Source organism: Bombus bifarius, unplaced genomic scaffold, assembly GCF_011952205.1.
Source record: "Bombus bifarius isolate JDL3187 unplaced genomic scaffold, Bbif_JDL3187 scf7180000007984, whole genome shotgun sequence".
Classification (NCBI taxonomy): domain Eukaryota; kingdom Metazoa; phylum Arthropoda; class Insecta; order Hymenoptera; family Apidae; genus Bombus; species Bombus bifarius.
This window is the reverse complement of record NW_022884367.1, coordinates 3445854-3465292: the sequence shown is the minus strand read 5'-3', so window position 1 is coordinate 3465292 and position 19439 is coordinate 3445854. Positions and strand designations below refer to the sequence as shown.

Sequence of the window (19439 nt, the reverse complement as noted above, 5' to 3'; positions counted from 1 at the left end):
TTCTTTACAAGAAATTCAAATTCCCTCAAAATTCCTTGACACAGGTGAATTAATCGCTACACAGATGCTTCTTCTATTAACTTTACTATTCTCGAAGAAGTTATTACGACTATGACGAATAAATCGATAATAATTTTCGTTAATTAAATTTACCATACTTTTCGAAAATGCAAAATTCAGATAACCATAGAAAGGGAACTTACAGAGGATGCGATGACAGAAGAAAGACGGAAACAAGCACAAGACAAGGAATGGAAAGGGGGTCAGAATGGAAGAATAAAAGAAGGAATGCGAGATATTAGCGTAATATTATAGTAGAAAGCAGTAGAAATGCATAACATCTTTCGAATGTAGAAGATCACCGAGTAGTTAATATATCAGTCTAGTGGCGCGTCCACGTGTCGTCATCAGAATCGAGTGGCTCATTGTTAATTCACACACCTAAACGTCACCTAGGTTCCTCGGCGATTATGAAGAAAACTAGGTGAATTGATAACAACGGTACGGAGGAACGATTCATCCCTGTACGCGAACGTCGAAGGGCGCCGGACACTGGTGCGCAAGCGTCTCCTGGAACGAGGTTGACGACGCTGCACGGAATCGCGACGCTGACGGCGCTCACTTGAATTCTCGCCGCGTGTCCGTTGGCCGACTCGCCGTCAAGTCCCATTCGGAGCAGAGTTTGAAACGCGACGGAGCCGGAAGTAGCGCGCTTCCGCCACCAATCCTTCCGTCGTACGAGATCGACATGTCTTTTTAGATAACAGAGATATATCCCTTCAGATCGTTATACTCGATTCCGTCGTTCTTCTCTGTCATCGAGCTTCACGAGGTTAATTAGTTATTTCTATAATCGAGCTTTAATAGCTTCGATACACTTGGTCGAGTTATGTGGTGCGCGGGTGACGAGAAAAGACAGTGGAAATCGTCCGTAATTAGTAAAAGCCTTAGAAGAATATGTTGTATAGAGTCTCCAAGAACGATGTATGTATTTTATCAATCCGTACGATCTGAGTCTCCGGTAATGCTATTTTACTGCTAGAAGGGATCTTGAAACGTCGATACACGAGTGATGAGGTAGGAAGAAAAATCGGGGATATGGTCAGAGTACTTTGACAATAAAGAGAATACTCTATCAGAGGTGAAATAATTTTAGGATTTCATTATTCCTGGCAAATTCTTCAGATTCTGAACCGTTCTAATACTACAACTCTCGAATTATTCCAACACGGTTAGTGAATTCTGAAAATTCGAAAAAGTGATGGAACCTTTCGTTACCAGATTATTTATTAACTGGGGAATCAGTAGTCGATTCTGGTGATATTTGCGCCTTTTCGTTATCGCTGACAAGTCGAGTCAATTTTTATGAATGAAAAACATTCTGTTGGGTTTCCTTCCTTGGGTTTCTTGCGGTGATATCATTCGTGAATTGTTAAACTGTAACGTGACAATTCTGTACCGATCCAGAACTTCGAAATACCGGAAGATGAAACTAAGAACTCAGACAGGCATGACAAAGTGGAACACCGAGAATTGAAGTTTTGGGGATTTATGTGGCCTACTTCGGCGTAGTCCTTCTCTCCAAGGATACACAAGGTATGTTACCTATTACTTGTTGCCTTTACGTACTTTATTTATTCCTGTATTATAATTTTGTATCTCATATCTTGAATTTTCATTATTTTGCATTCGAACGTTGTATTATATCGCCTGAGCTTCAAACATTTCAAATCCGTCTTAAATTATAGCGAAACAATGTAATCTATACCTAATAAGACATGACTTAATGAAGAAATTAATTAATGGAGAAATTAATAGAAATTTTTATTGGAACAGTGAATTAACAATACTCGAATAATTAATTAATATTCGAACAATTTAATTTGAATATTATTGAAAGGCCACTTTTCACTAAAGCATTATCAATCCTTTGTCAGTTATAAAAGTCGAACTAGAATTATACAACTTTATCAGTGACAAAAATATCATTTCAATTTTATTATATTTCATTCGTAATTGGAGAAATAAAAATTCTGTATTATCGAAATTTATTTGCAGTTGAAAATATTGTCGGATAACTACTCTTCAGTGACAATATCTTGTGATATTTATGAAATTCCATTTGTTTAATTTATTTACGAGGCATTAAAAGCTCCTTTACATGCCTGCAAATTTGATATTCGATTCAATTTAACATATTGTTTTAAGCTTTCGCGATTTTCACGGTAATCTCCTTTCCCCCTTGAAACAACGAATATATGGTAGAACGTACGTCGTTTTGCTTTACTATTTGTGCGTGCGTGAAGTTGTCGATCGATTATTGAAAAAATTATACATTCCAACGATCACGCTTTGTTTAATAAAAATGTAAATTCATTGCCCGTCTCACTGAGAAAGGGGAAATGGTTACATGGAAAATCTTCCACGCGGAACAAAATGAAAATATTGGAGTTTATTCAAATTCGAAAATGACCGATTGGTACCCTGCGACTTTCATGCTAGATAAAAACTCCAATTTTCAATGGTGCCAACTGTAATGTGGATGGACTCAGAACCATTTATTCCACTCAACCAAGCGATATTCAAACTATGATTGACACAGTTAGAATAGATAAAAGGAATGCCGTGACAAAAAAGAGTGTCATTTTGGTTTGGCTTTGATGTTTATATCGATATCATGGTTTATTTTAGAAGATGAGTATTATATAGAAATCTATAATTGAACACAATCTGATACCAAGATATAATTCGTTTATACACTTTAGAAATATTTTCATATATCATACGTTTGGAATTATTATTTCAAAAGAGATAATTTCATATTTATTAAGTAGATTGATTATTCGAAAGAATATATTTTTTTTATTATTTAATTTGTACTTTACAATTTGTCCAGCTGGAAATTCGGTAAATTTTCCTAGCTTTATTGCTAAATAACATGTGGATGGCTACCCCCAGCGGGATACCATCTTTGAGTTTGTCTATTTTATTTCTTTAGCGAGGCCAGTGAGGTGTTTTCTCTTTAGTCTTCTTTTTACGAGGGTTTTGCTCGCTTCAGCAGCCAGCTGGTTTGGATTCGAAAGAATATGAATTACAAATCTAATATTAAATAAGGGACCATCATCGAAGAAAAATTATTGGTTTAAAATTTCTAGAACGTGACAAGAAATTATTTATTTAATTAAAGAAAAAATGTATGCATGGTTAGAAGGATTTGTATATCGATTCAAATTTCTATACCAGAATATAATAATATGATATAATATGTTGTATATAATAATATAATACAATATGTATAATACAAAATTATATGTATTTCTCAAATACTTCTATATTGTTATAAGGATTTCTATCGGATGTATAAGACAAATTTTATATATGTAGATAATGTAAAAATATTTATCTTTATTAATAAACAGTATTTTATACTCTTACAGAGACCTTATAGTAACATTTTTAGAAGGGTTCTTTATAAATACGCAAGACATACTAGAATGCGGAAATGATAATCTATGTATAATAGTATTAATCAAAGTGAATATTTAATTTTAGTTTTCAAAGCAAACTTGATTACGTAAAAAGTATGTAATTGATATATTGAAAGCTAGTAATATTATAGGTTTTCACTTTCCAATTAGCACTTTTAAGAGATATTAAAATAAAATTACAAAAAACGAAATTTCATTTTCTATTAAGTTCAGTATTTTAGCATGATCGGAGGATTAGTTGATAGTGAACGCAAAAGGATTCTAGTTCGTGCGTTCTATGTTGAACTTCTAAAGGATAATCGATAAATATCGATTAGTTAATTCTTTGTGAATAGAGAAAGGTGTATTTGTATTATCCTGTCATGGTCACTCAGTTCAAAGAGTGATATAGGCCGAAATACTCATTATTCTAACTAACGCTGTTAAAAATTAATATTGCACGAATAGCTGTAGAGAATAAAGTTTTGTAAAGTGTAATGAAGCAACGTTGAATATAGAAACCTATGAAACTTCTTCCCTTTAAGCGTATTATTACAATATACGATAAAATTAGGTTTCAAGGACGTTAATGCAAATTTCCTACTATGTTCAAAATATTCATCTGTATTATTAAAAATATTCATTCGTTGTTTCTGCAGAAAATTTTCATACACATATGTGTTCTAATATCTTTGCATAATTAAATTGTAATCCAGATTAATTGATTGTAATATATATATATATAATATAATAAAATATAGTATATATAATATATATATAATAATAACTTCTTTAAAAATTTGTGGTTCTCATGTAACGTAAAGTGATTACACTAGTTTAAAAAATAAATGAAAGAGAAGAGTATGTCGAGAGTAGATTAGTCACAGTGATGCTTTGTAGTAACTAATACGTTTGATGAATTACTGAGTAAATAATCGATAGCAATTGCGATAGCGATTTAATTACATGCTAGTGATACGACATTTTCATAAAATTATCAACAACTAAACAGTGCTGATGTGAAAAAAGACATTAATGTACTACTATGTTGTTTAAATTGTCGACTCTACATATTTCAACTTCGCTTTCTTACTCGGTAATAAATTAACTTAACAGTAATAAAAAAACTTAAGTAACAAATGAAATTGGAAAAATTATATTAAATTTTATTTTTGGTAATTAAAATGCAAATTCATATTTATATGTTGAATATAGATCATCTTCCGATATGTAAACAAAAGTTGTTTAAACAGAGCATGTTAATTCAGCAAACAAAAATTCCTCTTAAACGATTTCCATGTTCAAAACTAGTTAATTAGTACAACTATTGAAAGGAAAAAATTCAAATTAGATTATTGTATGGAAAAACGTGAATTAATGAATGAATTAGAAAGTCTGTTCTCGTATATACTTTTACTCGAAACGTTTATATCAAATTCTGTAATAAAATATCTTTCGATAAACTGGAGTGTTATAATCTGAATTTTATCGACAGATTCAGTGAAATCTACTTAACGCACACGGAAATCGTTAAAAAAAATTCTGGATAAATAGTTACAGCCGCTGTAATATATCACGAAGAACGACGAATCACATTTTACGAAAGAGCTGATAAAGTGCACGCTACGAGCACACGCCACCCTTCTTGAATTTGTGTTTAACTTAATACGGAAAACCCGTCACGAACATCTTGAGTAATAAGAAATAAGAGCGAATTTCACTCTTAGAATATTTTCGACGTAATGTTTCTACATGTTTTGCTGAGACTTTATGAGTATGGTCAGTTTGAAATAATTACTTACCCTCGCACGCAACGATTAAGGGAACACGTAAAAGTTTTATAATTCCAGAAATTAATTAGGATATTAGTTATGAAATATATATTAATTAATTAAAAAATTTAATATCAACTTTAAGACAGTATTATATAATATCGTCTAAAAATAATATAGTGATTTTTATTTTATATATCTACTTACGATGATGGAACAGGAAACTATGACTATCTAACTGGAACTATTTCTAAATATGTTAATGTATTACAACTAAAGCAACTAAATCGGTACAACTAATCAACTTCTAAATGACAACTCACAACTCACAATTTACCTTAATCAACGACAGCAAACCAACACTTTCTCCACCAAAGCATCCCTTTATAATAATTTTCGTACTTTCACTGCACACACGTGTTTCACAGTTGCCCATAACTAAAGATGGTCACCTATGCCTTTCCAGGTATCCACTTTTCTTTGTTTGCTATTTTTATTAACATTTTTGAGATAAAAATAGCTATATGACAAATATTATTGTCTCTGAATTATTTATATATTCAACTCGTATTTAAATTTATTTATTTAATTGATATTAGTTTATGTAAATTATTCTGACCTAACAAGCAGAGTTTTGCAACTCGAAATAGATTACGAACATCAAATAAACGGAATATAGTAAACACGATAAGTCACGTTTTCTTTCTCTGAATTTTATTCCGATTGAATATTGAAGTGCACGGTCAAGCATTGAATCGATAAATCAAATGTTGAATTTATTTAACCTACAAGGACTGGTTTTTCACGAAAGTATTCTTATATTTAACAATTCTCAACATTCATCCGCTGACATTATCCTTGCGTAAATTTGATTTTTTCTCGCTTAAGTGATCAATAAATTTTAATAAATCTCAATCACAATGGGATAGTTTATTGAAAACTATTAATTTCAAACGGGGGTTCGTAATTTTAGCGTACAGAAGGAAACGATGTGACGTCAATGACAACTTTTATAAACTGAAAGGTGTCGTATTAGGTACGTCATAGCTAGCAAAAATGCTAAACATAAACATACATACAATTATAATTAACTGCGAATATCTATGGCAGTTCATATTTTTGTGAGCCAGAAATGGAGAAAATATGACTGAAATATTATATAAATTTTTGCATATCGTGTGCATTCTGTATGAAGAAATGATAATGATTTTCTAATTTTGATGCTTGACGGTTAGAAAGCAATCTATCCTATACCCTATCTAAATCTAACGATACAAAGTTTTTAGAGACTGCTACTAAATCTACGAAGTTTTGTAACAAGTGTTATGACATAGATTTATGACAATCAATATTTTTGAAGCGTTCAAGGTAATATCAAAAACATACATATACTTGATATTAAAATCATATAAAAAGAAACAAATTGGTATTATGTATGCAGTTGATTTGAAATTTATCATGCAAATAAAATATGAAAAATATAATTTATTATGTTTTCATAAATGCATAAACATGCGCAGTCCAATTTTCACCTCAACATGGATTAATTTACCATCTTGTATGCGAATACCACGTGACGATGTAATATTACGAACACCTAGTACCAACAACTACCAGTAACAGTATTACTTTCAATAGTGATATAGCTGTAGTCCTATTACACAAACGAGATAGATATTCAGCGTTCCATAAAGGAATAAACTGAATGCTATATCATCGGTCACAGAAACGTGCACGTTGAAACTACTCGGGGATAGCAATTACACTCTGTGTCATTATTAAAGCGTAATTCTACAAAATTGCTGTTTCTTAACCGTGACGAGTTTAATTGCATTTATACGAACTCCCTATTGGACCGATTTCTAGACAGAGGACGTAATAATCGGCTACGATTAAAATGGAAGATAATAGCGCGAAGATTTCGTTTCGTCTTTTAGCTAAACGAAGAGTGAGAATAGTTCGTGTCACGTGCCACGTGTCACTGATGTCACGAATGTAAGTAAAGTCATGAAAAGATCAGAAATTCCACTGGACTGTGATGGTCGCTTGCGTAGAATACTGAAATAAGAAGCATTCTGCAAAAATGTTTCCTAATTGTAATGCTAAGTCAATGATTTAGGTATTCTTGGGTTAAATGTTGTTTATGGTATTAAAAGGAACATTATAAAATAAATCTATAAAATGTTGAGATTCTTTTATGCGCAAATAATAATCCAAATGTAATCTTTCAGATGAAGTAGTATATAAATCGTATGAAAATTACTAAAATTAATAAATTCTTTATATGTATACATTTATCATTCATTTATTCGGAAATATATTTTATGCCGCGAATGCAACGTTTTAATACTAAAAGAAGATTAAGTATCGAATAATGCAGTTCATCTTAAATTTATAGCGTTGTTCCTGCGTAGAAATAAATGATGAATTTGTCTAGGACATGTTCGAATTTATATAAGAGATTTTATAGCATAAAGTACGATAAATTTTTTTTCAGATCCTAATATTATTAATTCTATCCCTGACTGTAATTTATTACGATCAATTTATTCATACAAGGTCGTGCTTTATCATTAGATAATATCAACAGACTCAAAGATTAGGAAATCATCTCTGCATCGATGTTTGGGTTTAATTCGCAACTAGTTTATTTATCGTGATAATAATGCAAATGGCTCTCAAAAATAGTATTAGCAGGTTCTATTGGATGCGTGCGATCTATTCTCATTATACTTATCTGTCTATAATAATCGAACGAATTTCATTATATTTAAATAAAGGATTCAAATCGATTCCTCCAGGAGAAATAAATCGAATGTACGCAGTCGCACAGCGCAGCTATTGCAATCGTTGCGTAGAAATTTGTATTTATTCACGCTATTCGAGACGCGAAGAATAGGAACGTTAGGTATAAACGTGGTTCGTTCTCGAGATATTATTGGGTTGTACACCGTTATCGCGATTATCCGTTTTCATTGTTACATACAATATATGTTAAAACATATATCGACGTTGTAAAAGTCGTCTGACTGCTATAGTGACGAGAATATGCATTTCTAAATCGCGATGTAACAAATATCAATGTAATATTATTTGTATAGCTAAGACACTTTTAATAATATGCATAGTTTTACTTTGGTTTAGTTAGTAATCACATGTTTGATTAAAAATAATTACGTCTAATATGAATATAAGCATGTAACGAATAACTTATTATTAATGGAAGACATGAAAATGTTAAGAAAAATGATTATATCACGATTTTTTGCAGAATATGTTATTGTAGACTATAACAATATTATATCGTTATTCATGTTCGATAAAAGCAATAGGTTTATAAATATCAGAACTATTGGACAAATCCTACCAAATGAAATATCATCGTATTTGGAATATTATATTTCTTGAACATCTTTTATTTTTATCTCTTTTTAAGAGACAAAATTTATAACACGCGTGTGCTAGACGTATATCGAATATATGATACTAGACATGAATATTTATTTTAAGATTAATTCTTCTGCTACAAATTATACGTATTACAATGTCCTATTATCGTGTATAACGAACCAGAAAAAAAATGAATTTCATTTTCAAGATAGAGCATAGAAAGATACAGAAACATGTATGACCATAACAGAAGAAGTAATAGACCCTATGGCACAAATGTACAATAATGGACCACCTAAATCCCTAAGTGATGTTTAAAGCCGCTTAAGAGAAGAATGAGAAGCGTTTATGACAATCTCGCTTATTTGATACGCAGTGGAGATCGATAGCAATATGTTGAGCGTCGTGTCATTCAAAGGAGCATTTCGTTCGTATAGGTACTTGCCACTTCTATAAAAAGATATTTCGTTACTTTCATGTCCTTTACAATAACTTTTCATACCCTGTGTATCTATAGTCATATGAATAACCCTATTCCTGCTAAATTATCCCAATATAAATTGAATTTAATATATTCCAATAAATAATTATAATATTAAAATACCTTTATATGTATAAGAGATGTTTGCATGATTTTCAATTATAAAATGTACTTTGTTTTATAAATATTTCTATGTTTATTAATGGAACTACCATTTCGCTGGAATATTTTTGTCATTGAGATGCAATGTCTCTAATACTATTCCCGGAAAATATCTTTCTCCGAATTTTATACAGTTTTGAGGATTTTACCCGCTATTACAAATTTAGATACCTAACGATGAATAGCATGTTCATTAGCAGTAACCTCTTCAAAAACTATATTAATATTACGTGCGGCGTTGGCCGCAGGATGGCTAAGTTTAACGTTAGAACTAACGATCTGTAATATACTAGAATAAGTGTGCTACACATAGATGATTATAATTAAAGTGGAAGGATGAAAATAGATAGACATATAATTCTGCTTGGAAGACAACTCTTGTTTTTTTTCGATAGAAGCTAATTCCGCCAAAATTACCTTCCGTCAAAATCGCTTGTTTTTAGATACCGCAAAAATAAAAGATCTGAAATTCGTCATTTTGACGTTCTGATAGTTTTAGCGTTAAATTTACAAGAAGAAATGGCACGAGTTTCAGGCACATTTATTGTAACTTTTCAAAGAAAATTCTACAAAATTCTCAACGCTATTTCAAACGAAAGTTACACGAAACAAAAGAATATAGATCAACGTTCAATTTTATGCAATCTATACTGCAGAAAAGGAACTTAAAGAGTATTCAAACGAACATTTCATATGATGTTACAGCCGAATATTTATCTCGACTTTTAACTTTCAATTCCTGAAATTATTTGAAACTGAAGATTATTACAAAGCAAAGTTGATGATAGTCACCCATGAATATGACAACAATCTTTGATGTAATACTTTCAAAAGTAATCAATCACTGTAAAATTTGTTCAGACTGAGCACAATTTTCGGTTATTTTCGATCATTTCACGCGTGAATGATAGTGAAGCAAAATAATTACTAGTACACGCGTATGTGATTGATCGAGACCTAAGACGTTAATCGTGCATGTCAAGCAATATTTGTCCGATTTTTGATCAGATGCACCGACGAAAGAAAGAAGGAAGAAAAACGAAACGATCGATTCAGATTAATCGCTGGGAATCTCATTAAAGTCAACAGGAAGGGAAGAAGCGTCAAACTAGGTTTATCGGCAGTTTTTTCTGCTCTTGGGAAAATATATTTGTATAGTTATATATCGATCTAATTCCAAGCTGCAGCGACTTTCATCTCCGCTGTCGAGGGATATTCAATCAGCTGACTGGAAGCGGCAACTTCCTTTGCTCCAACTAAATAGTGAACACTTTTCACTACTTGTGCAAAGCCAAATTATCTTCTATTTAAACAGTGTCTGAAAATTTTACTCTAGAGAGACGATAAGAAAATATTTTCTAACGCGTGTTATATATTATCGGTTAATAGAAGATCTCCAGTAATTAAGTTGCTTCTGGTATTATAGCGGAAATTTTAAATTCGTCGTAGGATTGATTAAGCGAGATATCAAAGCCTAAAGATCCAAAATTAGTCGATATTATCAAATTAATTGAATTATTTTATTCTTTTATTGTCCTTCAAGTTGAAGAGACAATTCGATATTCGTAAATGAAATAAATATGAATTTTAAGCTATTAATTTACTGCCTCATAATTATCGAGTGGCTGATTACATATTTGTAAATGCAGGGAATATAAAATTTTGTGAAGTGTTATTACTAAAAGGATATACGTATACAAGATACTCTGTAACTGTAATTGGTGATGCAACTCAAAAGGGGATGACTCTACATAAGAAAATAAATGGAAAATATAAAATAAAGCTTCTTCATACGAAGCTTTGCAAAAAGAAATTCATTTTAAATACTTAATCTGGTAACTATATCCTACTTACAATATTTCGCGTCGGAAACAATTTTTGTTTATGTTTTGACCAATATTGATAAAAATTTGATTCGTCAATGTCCCATTTCACTTTCAATACTGAGCAATCATTAATGCCTTATTATATTTTAATCGTTTTAATAATCGGAGTCAATTCATTAGAAAACCATCAAACAAAAGTTAAATTTTCAGGAAAACCATGCTATTATCTAATTGATTTTCACTTTATCACGTCGACCAAACAATTTGAGGAGAAAAGAACGAGCAAATTGATCCGAGAGTAAAATAGCTCAGAAAGATATTAATTTATGCAATATATCTTATTGCCATTTAACTGGAAGGTATATTTCGTTTAATTTATGCGTATGCATAATTCATGTCGTCGAAGATCGGAGCAAACGACTAAACTACTTTTAATCGAAAATCCATTTTTCACTGTGAATCTATATCTTCCGAGTTACATTGGAGTACTGTTAATTGGTAATCGATGTGTCGTCATCAAGCAACGCGCATGTAGTAGCGTCAGTATTCAAAAAACAAAAAGTGAAAAACAAAAAAAAAAAAAATAAAGAAGAGTAAATCGTAACTGTGTGGAGACAAGAACTACCGGTTGCAAATTGTTTGAAATTCGTAGACGGAAAGACAAAAACGGGTAGGAACAATCAGGAGGAAAAAACCGGAGGAATTGTTCGTGGATTTTCAAGCTGGTCCAAAGCTCTGCTTAGCTGTTCGTATCATTTGAAAAAGCAATAAATTCGAAACGAATTATCCACAATGCTATCGGAACGCGATCGTTGCCTGATTCGTTGGTTCAATTGTTCAGAATGATTCGTCACGTACGTATAGGATTCGACGTTCGCATGCTGTATGCTCTGCTTGTCCATGGGATAGACTTCGTGCGTAACTTCCCAGATATTCTGAATAACATTTTAATCCGTTGATCAATATTCTGTGGGAAAATTTAACGCGTCAACAATATTGGTTATACATGTACTATTAATTTTCTATAAAATTGAAGATATAAGCTGCACAAAATACTTGTAAACACGAGATAATCATTTTTAATTTTTGTTACTTTCACTTTTATTCTACTTAATATCGATGTGAATATTTAAAAAAAAAATGATTTCTATTCGTTATTAAGTTATTACATACATAGTATAAGTCAATATTTTCCGGATAATAATTAAAGGCAATTAAATAACATTCATTTTATACGAATATGAAGCGTGAAATCAACTGAATATAATAAGATGGATGAATGGTTAATTATTTCAAAATAGCAGGTAGTACTAATACAGAGAACGGAAAATAGAATTCGATTTTGAATGCACTTCTTGTGTGAGTCTAAACTAGGCCGCAGTGCAGTAGAAGCTTCTCGCAGTATTACCACTGCTTTTGGAGAAAATGAGTATACTTCGTGAATGAACAATTCGACGTTGCTTCGGAAAATGTCATGTTAACGATAAAGATCTGTAAAATGAACTCCATAGTAGTTGTCCTAAAAGTGTGATTATAAAAACAGTGTCATATACAAATTAAAATTGTAATTGAATATGCCAAAATATGGCTAAATTAAATCTTCATTCCAAAAAAATTATTATTAATATTTTGTAATTCATAACAGGTTTTATACAGTATTTTTTCTGAAAATTAAAAAAGCAGTGAACACAAAGGAATATGGTATAGAATCGCAAGAAACCAAAAATATTCGAAATAATACTGTGAGCCATTTTAATAGTTGTATATATTATAAATGTAAATATTTTAAATAAAATATGCAACAATCTCCTATAGATTTCTTTAGCTTAATATCCTCAGGGAGGAAGAAGAGTTGTTCCTGACTGATTTTAATTTGACTTGCTCGACCACTGGTTCGCGGTTTATGACTTTATATCATTAAGCTACATATTCCCCGAAATTTCCGACTTGTCAGGCTCTTCTCACTTTCCGTAGCCGAGGTCTTCTCCCCGTTCCATTTTCATTATCTCTCGTCCGTTTCACATCGGCTGCACACAGAGGCACGACATGTACCACGAAAACTCGTTTGACCCTGCGCCCAAACACCGCAGCTACGATCTGCAAGGATGAGAAGAAAAAATATTTGTATCGTTCACTCGCATCCGGACGAACGTGACGTGTGCACAGATAAGACGTGCGGTTAGATTCTGGTCTACGATATTTCTGCTGTTTGACTAGTGCAAAATGAAGCATGGAATATTGAGGGTTGAAAGACGAGGGAACGAGGGATAAGAAAATATATGCTCCTTTAAAAGTCGAATGTTACCGAAAAAAACCTTTAAGGAAATAACGCGATATGATAGAATTCTAGTCACAATAGAATTACCCGATCTGATACAGACAAACGCGCTGCGATATATCTGCGATCTTTATACATCAAAAAAAAAAAAAAAAAAAAAAAAAAGAGATGAATATTAAGAGCGAAAGTAAAGCGTAATAAAATTAAATTGGATTGTTAATTGAGAATTTTTATATGAAAAATCTGTAAAAATCAAATGTTTTATGAGAAAAGCAAGTTTTAATACATTTAATAGTGTCATCGCATATATATTCTTGTACATTTACTTTTATTTGTTTTCATCACAAGCAACCAATATTATAATCTGAAAATAGGCAGTATTACTATAATAATCCAATGTACATACCAGAGCTAATTTATGTGTATATAGTCAAGTTAGAGCGAAAACAGGAAAGCAAAAATTTTGTTAAAATGCGATGTATTCGAAGGAGATCGCACTGAATAAAAGTGGCCGAAGTAATTTATGTTATTTTTCTATGTATTATAATTTCGTGTTCAAGTATAATTCAGAATGTTATGCTGTGCAATACGTTTTTTTTTTAATGAATGGCAGCAAATTACGAAGGTCAAGTGAATCAAATACACAATCGTTGCGTGTTGCATGAAATTCGGTTTATTCTATCGCGAAAAGAAAACAATTGCATGATGTAGGGCTGTTTGTAAAAACTCTTTTTTCTTAATATATTCTAGTATACTAATTCTTTGTTTATTAACGTAACTTACGTATCTGTGTTTTGTACAATATTTTCTGAAGTATATTCTAATATTTTCTATCACTGTAACATTTTTTCATATGGAGGAATTAAAGTAATTCACAGTTTACGTACAAACGTTGGAATCTTTCTAAAAATTGTTACCTTAATTTACTCTTTCTTCTTGCAATATGGGATCCAAATTTTATGCCTTTGGTAAATTGTTAAGTCGAACAACCTTCAATTCTCAAACATCTCTTTCGACATAAATGAATATCAATTTAAACGAAGATCAATAACAAAGGGATCTCAACAACATTCGTAAATGAATTCACTTCAATTGGGTGTCCTTATCTGGTTTATATACTAGCTCTTGGAGACAAGCCGTCGGTGAAAGAGGTATTTCTCTGTAGTATTTGACAAGATTCCAATTAGCATGACCTATTACAGTACTATTCATAATCGTTCCATCATTTTGTCATCAAGCACATTATATTTTACTATGTGATATTAAGATACGATTTGTAATATGTAAATATGTAAATATGTAAGAAACACGTGTTTTCAGTAGTATAGATAAAGAATAAATCAAACCATTTAAACTTTGAAATAATGCTTTATCTTTATTTGCTATCCTTCACAAATTGTATGTACCTTCTATTCATATCTGCAGTTACAGATATTCTTTATCTGTGTTTTAATATCAAAGGATCGAAAATCTTTACTCTCTCGCAAATGATTATTATTAAACTGAAAATCTGAGTCCCATACTCGGGTGAAATTATTTAAATTTGAAAATGTAATAGATTACTACAAGAACGAATTATGTTCTTTTCAGAATGCTGAGGAGATGATTGGGTATTAAGGTGAAGGTGTCAGTGGTTCTGGAAGTTACTGCCACCGTAATTTTTGCCTAGTGAAATGGAGATAAATGGAACAGACAGCAGCCTAAACGGCACTGAAGCTAATCGCACTACTTCTCCAGTCTTCATTATCAGCACGCGTTATATGACACAATGGTGAGTATATTTATACCTTTACAGCATATACATATAATTCTTAACTGGTGATGTATTAGAAATACGTAAAGTTGTTAGTAAGATTCTGTAATATTTCCATGAAAATATATAAATCTAACCTTATAATTTTTAACGTAATCCAAGTCTATTAAGACATTTATGGTCATGTATTACTTGAGAGCGAAATCAATGAGAGAGAATTAATCCATTAATAGTTGAATAGAATTTCGAATTAATCGCGATCAATTGGAAAGTCGACCTCATCGTGGCTTCAAAATCTTTCCTCCTAAGATATCAGACAAAATAGAAAAGAGATAGGAGCAAACTTTAGGAAACCGATACATCAAACACTGAACTTAGATACTTAACTTGTCAATGTGCACGAAAGTTTTTCAGTTAATAAAGAAATGACAATACGTATAAGATTAAAAACATAGGACGTAGAAAAGATATTCCATGCATCAATGTTTGTTTGAAAATACAATTATACGTAGAATGACTAACATTTAAATACATTTACTTAATATTAATATTGAAAACATTTAATAGTTTTTGTTATTTCGAAGATGAAACTAACAAAAATCAGATGGAATTCTAAAAAGCTGCTCTTTTAAACCTCAGATTTTTTTTTCAAACGTTACATTGTAACTACTTACAGAATTCTGTACATACACAAAGTGAAAAGATGTTATTTATAATATGTTATGGAAGAGATTAACTATGAAAAGTTGAAGAACATTTTTAACTTTCTAGTGAAGGTTTAAATACCGTTTACCTGCAAAAATTTCAGAAAAAGGTAAAAAATAAATTATGAACAAACTCGTGTATTTTGTTTTTGATTTGTGCAAATATTACGGTCTTTTTTTATTTCCATTGGTAAGTATTAAAACATGGACTATCGTGAAAATCAACACGCTCAGGTGACAATCACATTCATAATTCATAATACTCAAACAATGTCGATCATCACAAATAAATTGTAACAAATTTTCATCTTGAAACCTAGAAAAAACTGAGAAAACCCTCTCTTCTCATTTAAAATTTCGCTTCAATCTGTAAGCTAATATACACAATGATTCGTAAGTTTTCTAGAAATATGATAAAAATTTCAAGACAAGTATGTATGGTTTTCAAAATTTTGACAATATCCTAAGTCTTAAATCCTTTGACAGTATTATAAATCAAAGAGATTTCCTTAACATAAAATAGCTATCTACATTTTCGTTTCTCGCGATAACAACAATAATATTCTAGGCATGAAGAGAACATTTACTAATATTATAATCAGCTGCAAAGTGAAACTTCTTGTATCAAGTACTACCGATGTGTATTTATGGAATAATCACCTTCGGTGAATTACTTCGCTCACTAGTAAGTATTCAGGCTGTGCTTGGTACACGCAAAATTTTCGAACTGTTTCGCTTAAGGATATGAAGTTACGAAGCAATTTAGCAAGAGGTACCGGGCATTTATAAATCCGCTCTGTAATGGGTAGGAAAGAAATGTTGACCTACATTTTCCTTAACATTAAGCCATACGATTATAATACTTCACCAAACACTTTGTCGATTAAAAAATATCTGGATGCTCTATTTATCAGTGCATATATGTATCAGTTTTATTAAATTCAGTTTGATAATAATAAATATATCACGAATTACTTCCTTCTTCAAATAATAACTTGTAACTTTTCTAGAAATATGATAAGAATAAAAAAATTCAAGATAAGTCCATATGGTTTGCAAGTTGATCTAATAATTCAATGTTGTTTGTATTTTTAATATATCAATCGTTTAAAATCTTCAACTTCTTTAATCATTTTTTCTTCTTCTCACAACACTCACACTCTTTCTGATTATCGAAACAAAGGACACGAGATTGAGACATAAAAATTCAAAGATCTCATTTAAAATTAATTACAAACTTTAAACTCTTAATTCTCCAAGAGAATATTGAAATGCAGAATATCGTGACCTCTCTAAGCTAATACACAACTTTAATTATTAACCAGACTTTTACTTTTACTGTGAAATACGTTTTTCCGCCGTTGTGTTACAGACAGAATGATTGACAGAATGATGACGGAATACAATTGCATGTAACAGTTTTATATTTACACGATTTTGCATTCTACGTTCGCCTGGTTCGAACGGATGGTTTTTCGAATTTCAAGTGGCCGCGTTGGTCGTAATCTATCGGTCGTTGTTTCCACAAATGCTCATTATTGAAGAGTAATGGCATCATGTGGTTTCTCTCGTGCAGCCGATATTGGTTGTCTGCGGGCATGCTTAGGAAACACCAAGGTTGGAGGAAATGAACTTTCGCAGCGGACCAAAAGGAAGACAAAAATTTCTTGAGGGACTTGTTCCTTTTCGAGACACCATTGTTCTTCTGGTTGTGTTTAATGAGTACTGCTGTGTATGCGGTAAATGGGTATTCGTTTGTGTCTTGTAGCTGTTAAAAGACGTCTAGAACTGGAGATGCATCGTTTTTGATATGAAAGTAATATATCTCGGAAAATGCGTATCTCTCCTAATAGCATTATGCATTTCGAAATAAGAACGAATGAAATATACATTTTTATTGTCAATTAATTTAATTTTATAGCCTTTGCTCTTGTAAATGTTAATGACTATTTGACAATTTAATTCGCGGAAATTTTAATGATTATGAAATAACTGTTATCTGAATCTATCATAAAATAATTGTTCGAATAAAACAATTAGTCATAAAATTGCTTATATTTTTTTTAGTAAAAATCATAGTTATGCGAGAACAGAAAAATTTGTTGGCAGATAATTGCCCAAGATAAAGTGATATTTTAGAAACAAAATTTAGATTGAATGTGCGTATGAGTTATTCAAATGTATCAATTTTTAACTATAACATACATTGTTGAGTAATTTCGACTACGTTTTTGAAAGATAGCCCATATGCAATTAAAACTACGATACTTGACATTAAATATCAGTAATAGCGTTATAACGGCATTATATTATTTTTCGCAAATAAAAGATACGATTGATACTTTAAAAAATCTCTTCGCCGTAATTGATTTTGTTTCAACTTTCAATTACCTGTCTTAATAAATGTAAAATTTCGCTTCAATCTCATTTATTACTACTAAAAACATTATGTAATGATTGTGTACCTCTAACTCTATCACCTTACCATAGCATAATTAGGTTACAGGCAATTTATTTAAAACTGAACCTACTCTCTACCATTTTTTTACGACATGAAACAATATTCCTCGATTAAATTGACCAAAAGAATAAATATCATAAAGCATGTAAATATAATTATTGTGAAAGCGTCGTTTCAAAAACTAAATATGCATCAAACTGAATAATTACATTCATGTTACGAATATTATTAAGCTAAGCTTATTATTATCGATAGGCATCAGGTTGTGCGAAGTAAAATATAAAATAATAACTCTTCTTTCTTCTGTATTTTTAACAAATTTATAATGATACTATAGAACAAGCTTGAATATCAAAATTTTCGTATAAATATTAACACATACAGGGTGAGCAAGTTTAAAATTTTGCACCAGAGATTCGCTTTGTCAGTTGGCTGTGGTCTGATACGACACATATACGGGTGAATTGCAAACAGATACCTACAACGAACGTTCGTTTCAAAGGACGGCCTCTGCGTTTTCCGATAATGCAAGCGGTGTACCTGTGAAAGGCAATTACTATCGAGAACAATTTCTTTTAAAGGGGATGCCTGGCCAGAATATTTTCTCCTCGTTTTTTCCTCTTTTCTAATAAATAATCGATACTAAGCAAGGAATAGAAATAGTATAGCTTTCAAAGTTACACGTGTAAAACTATTTTCTTCTTTTATTAATCTATATAACGTATATAATTATAGCGAAGGAATTTCAAATTTATATGGTTACATATAATATATTTACTATATGTTGCCACGTTTGAACGAATGAATACTATTTTTAATCAGCCTTTTATTCCCTTGACCGAGATAGCTTAAACATATCGGAACTTTTCTGCAGCGAATATTTCAAATGAAAGATTGTATTTCAGTTAATATGAGCGACTAAGCGAAATTGTATCCGACGAACTTCAGGGAAATTGTATCGCAGCGCTTGTATTGCTGCTACAACTTATTGTACGTGTACAATACGGTTATAATGTTTTCGTTTACTTTTTGCACGTAATCAAGGGGAAAAATACGTTGGGCAGTAAAAGTGTTTCGTACCGAATGAAATTCTCCTTCTTCCTTTCTTATTCTATAGTCTGTTGAATTACAATGTTTCAGATTGG

The 19439-nt window shown here is 31.3% G+C and overlaps 1 protein-coding gene across 1 annotated transcript in view; it reads left to right on the top strand.

The window, feature by feature from the left end:
* Positions 1 to 371: 371 nt before the first annotated feature.
* Positions 372 to 19439, top strand: part of LOC117204840 (muscarinic acetylcholine receptor M4) — a 56216-nt gene continuing 37148 nt past the window's right edge. Inside the window, exons 1-3 of the mRNA XM_033442625.1 lie at positions 372 to 1077; positions 1157 to 1596; positions 14967 to 15147. Of these exons, the coding sequence (XP_033298516.1) occupies positions 15050 to 15147 (98 nt within the window). The 5' untranslated portion in view covers positions 372 to 1077; positions 1157 to 1596; positions 14967 to 15049. The remainder of the gene's footprint in view (positions 1078 to 1156; positions 1597 to 14966; positions 15148 to 19439) is intronic.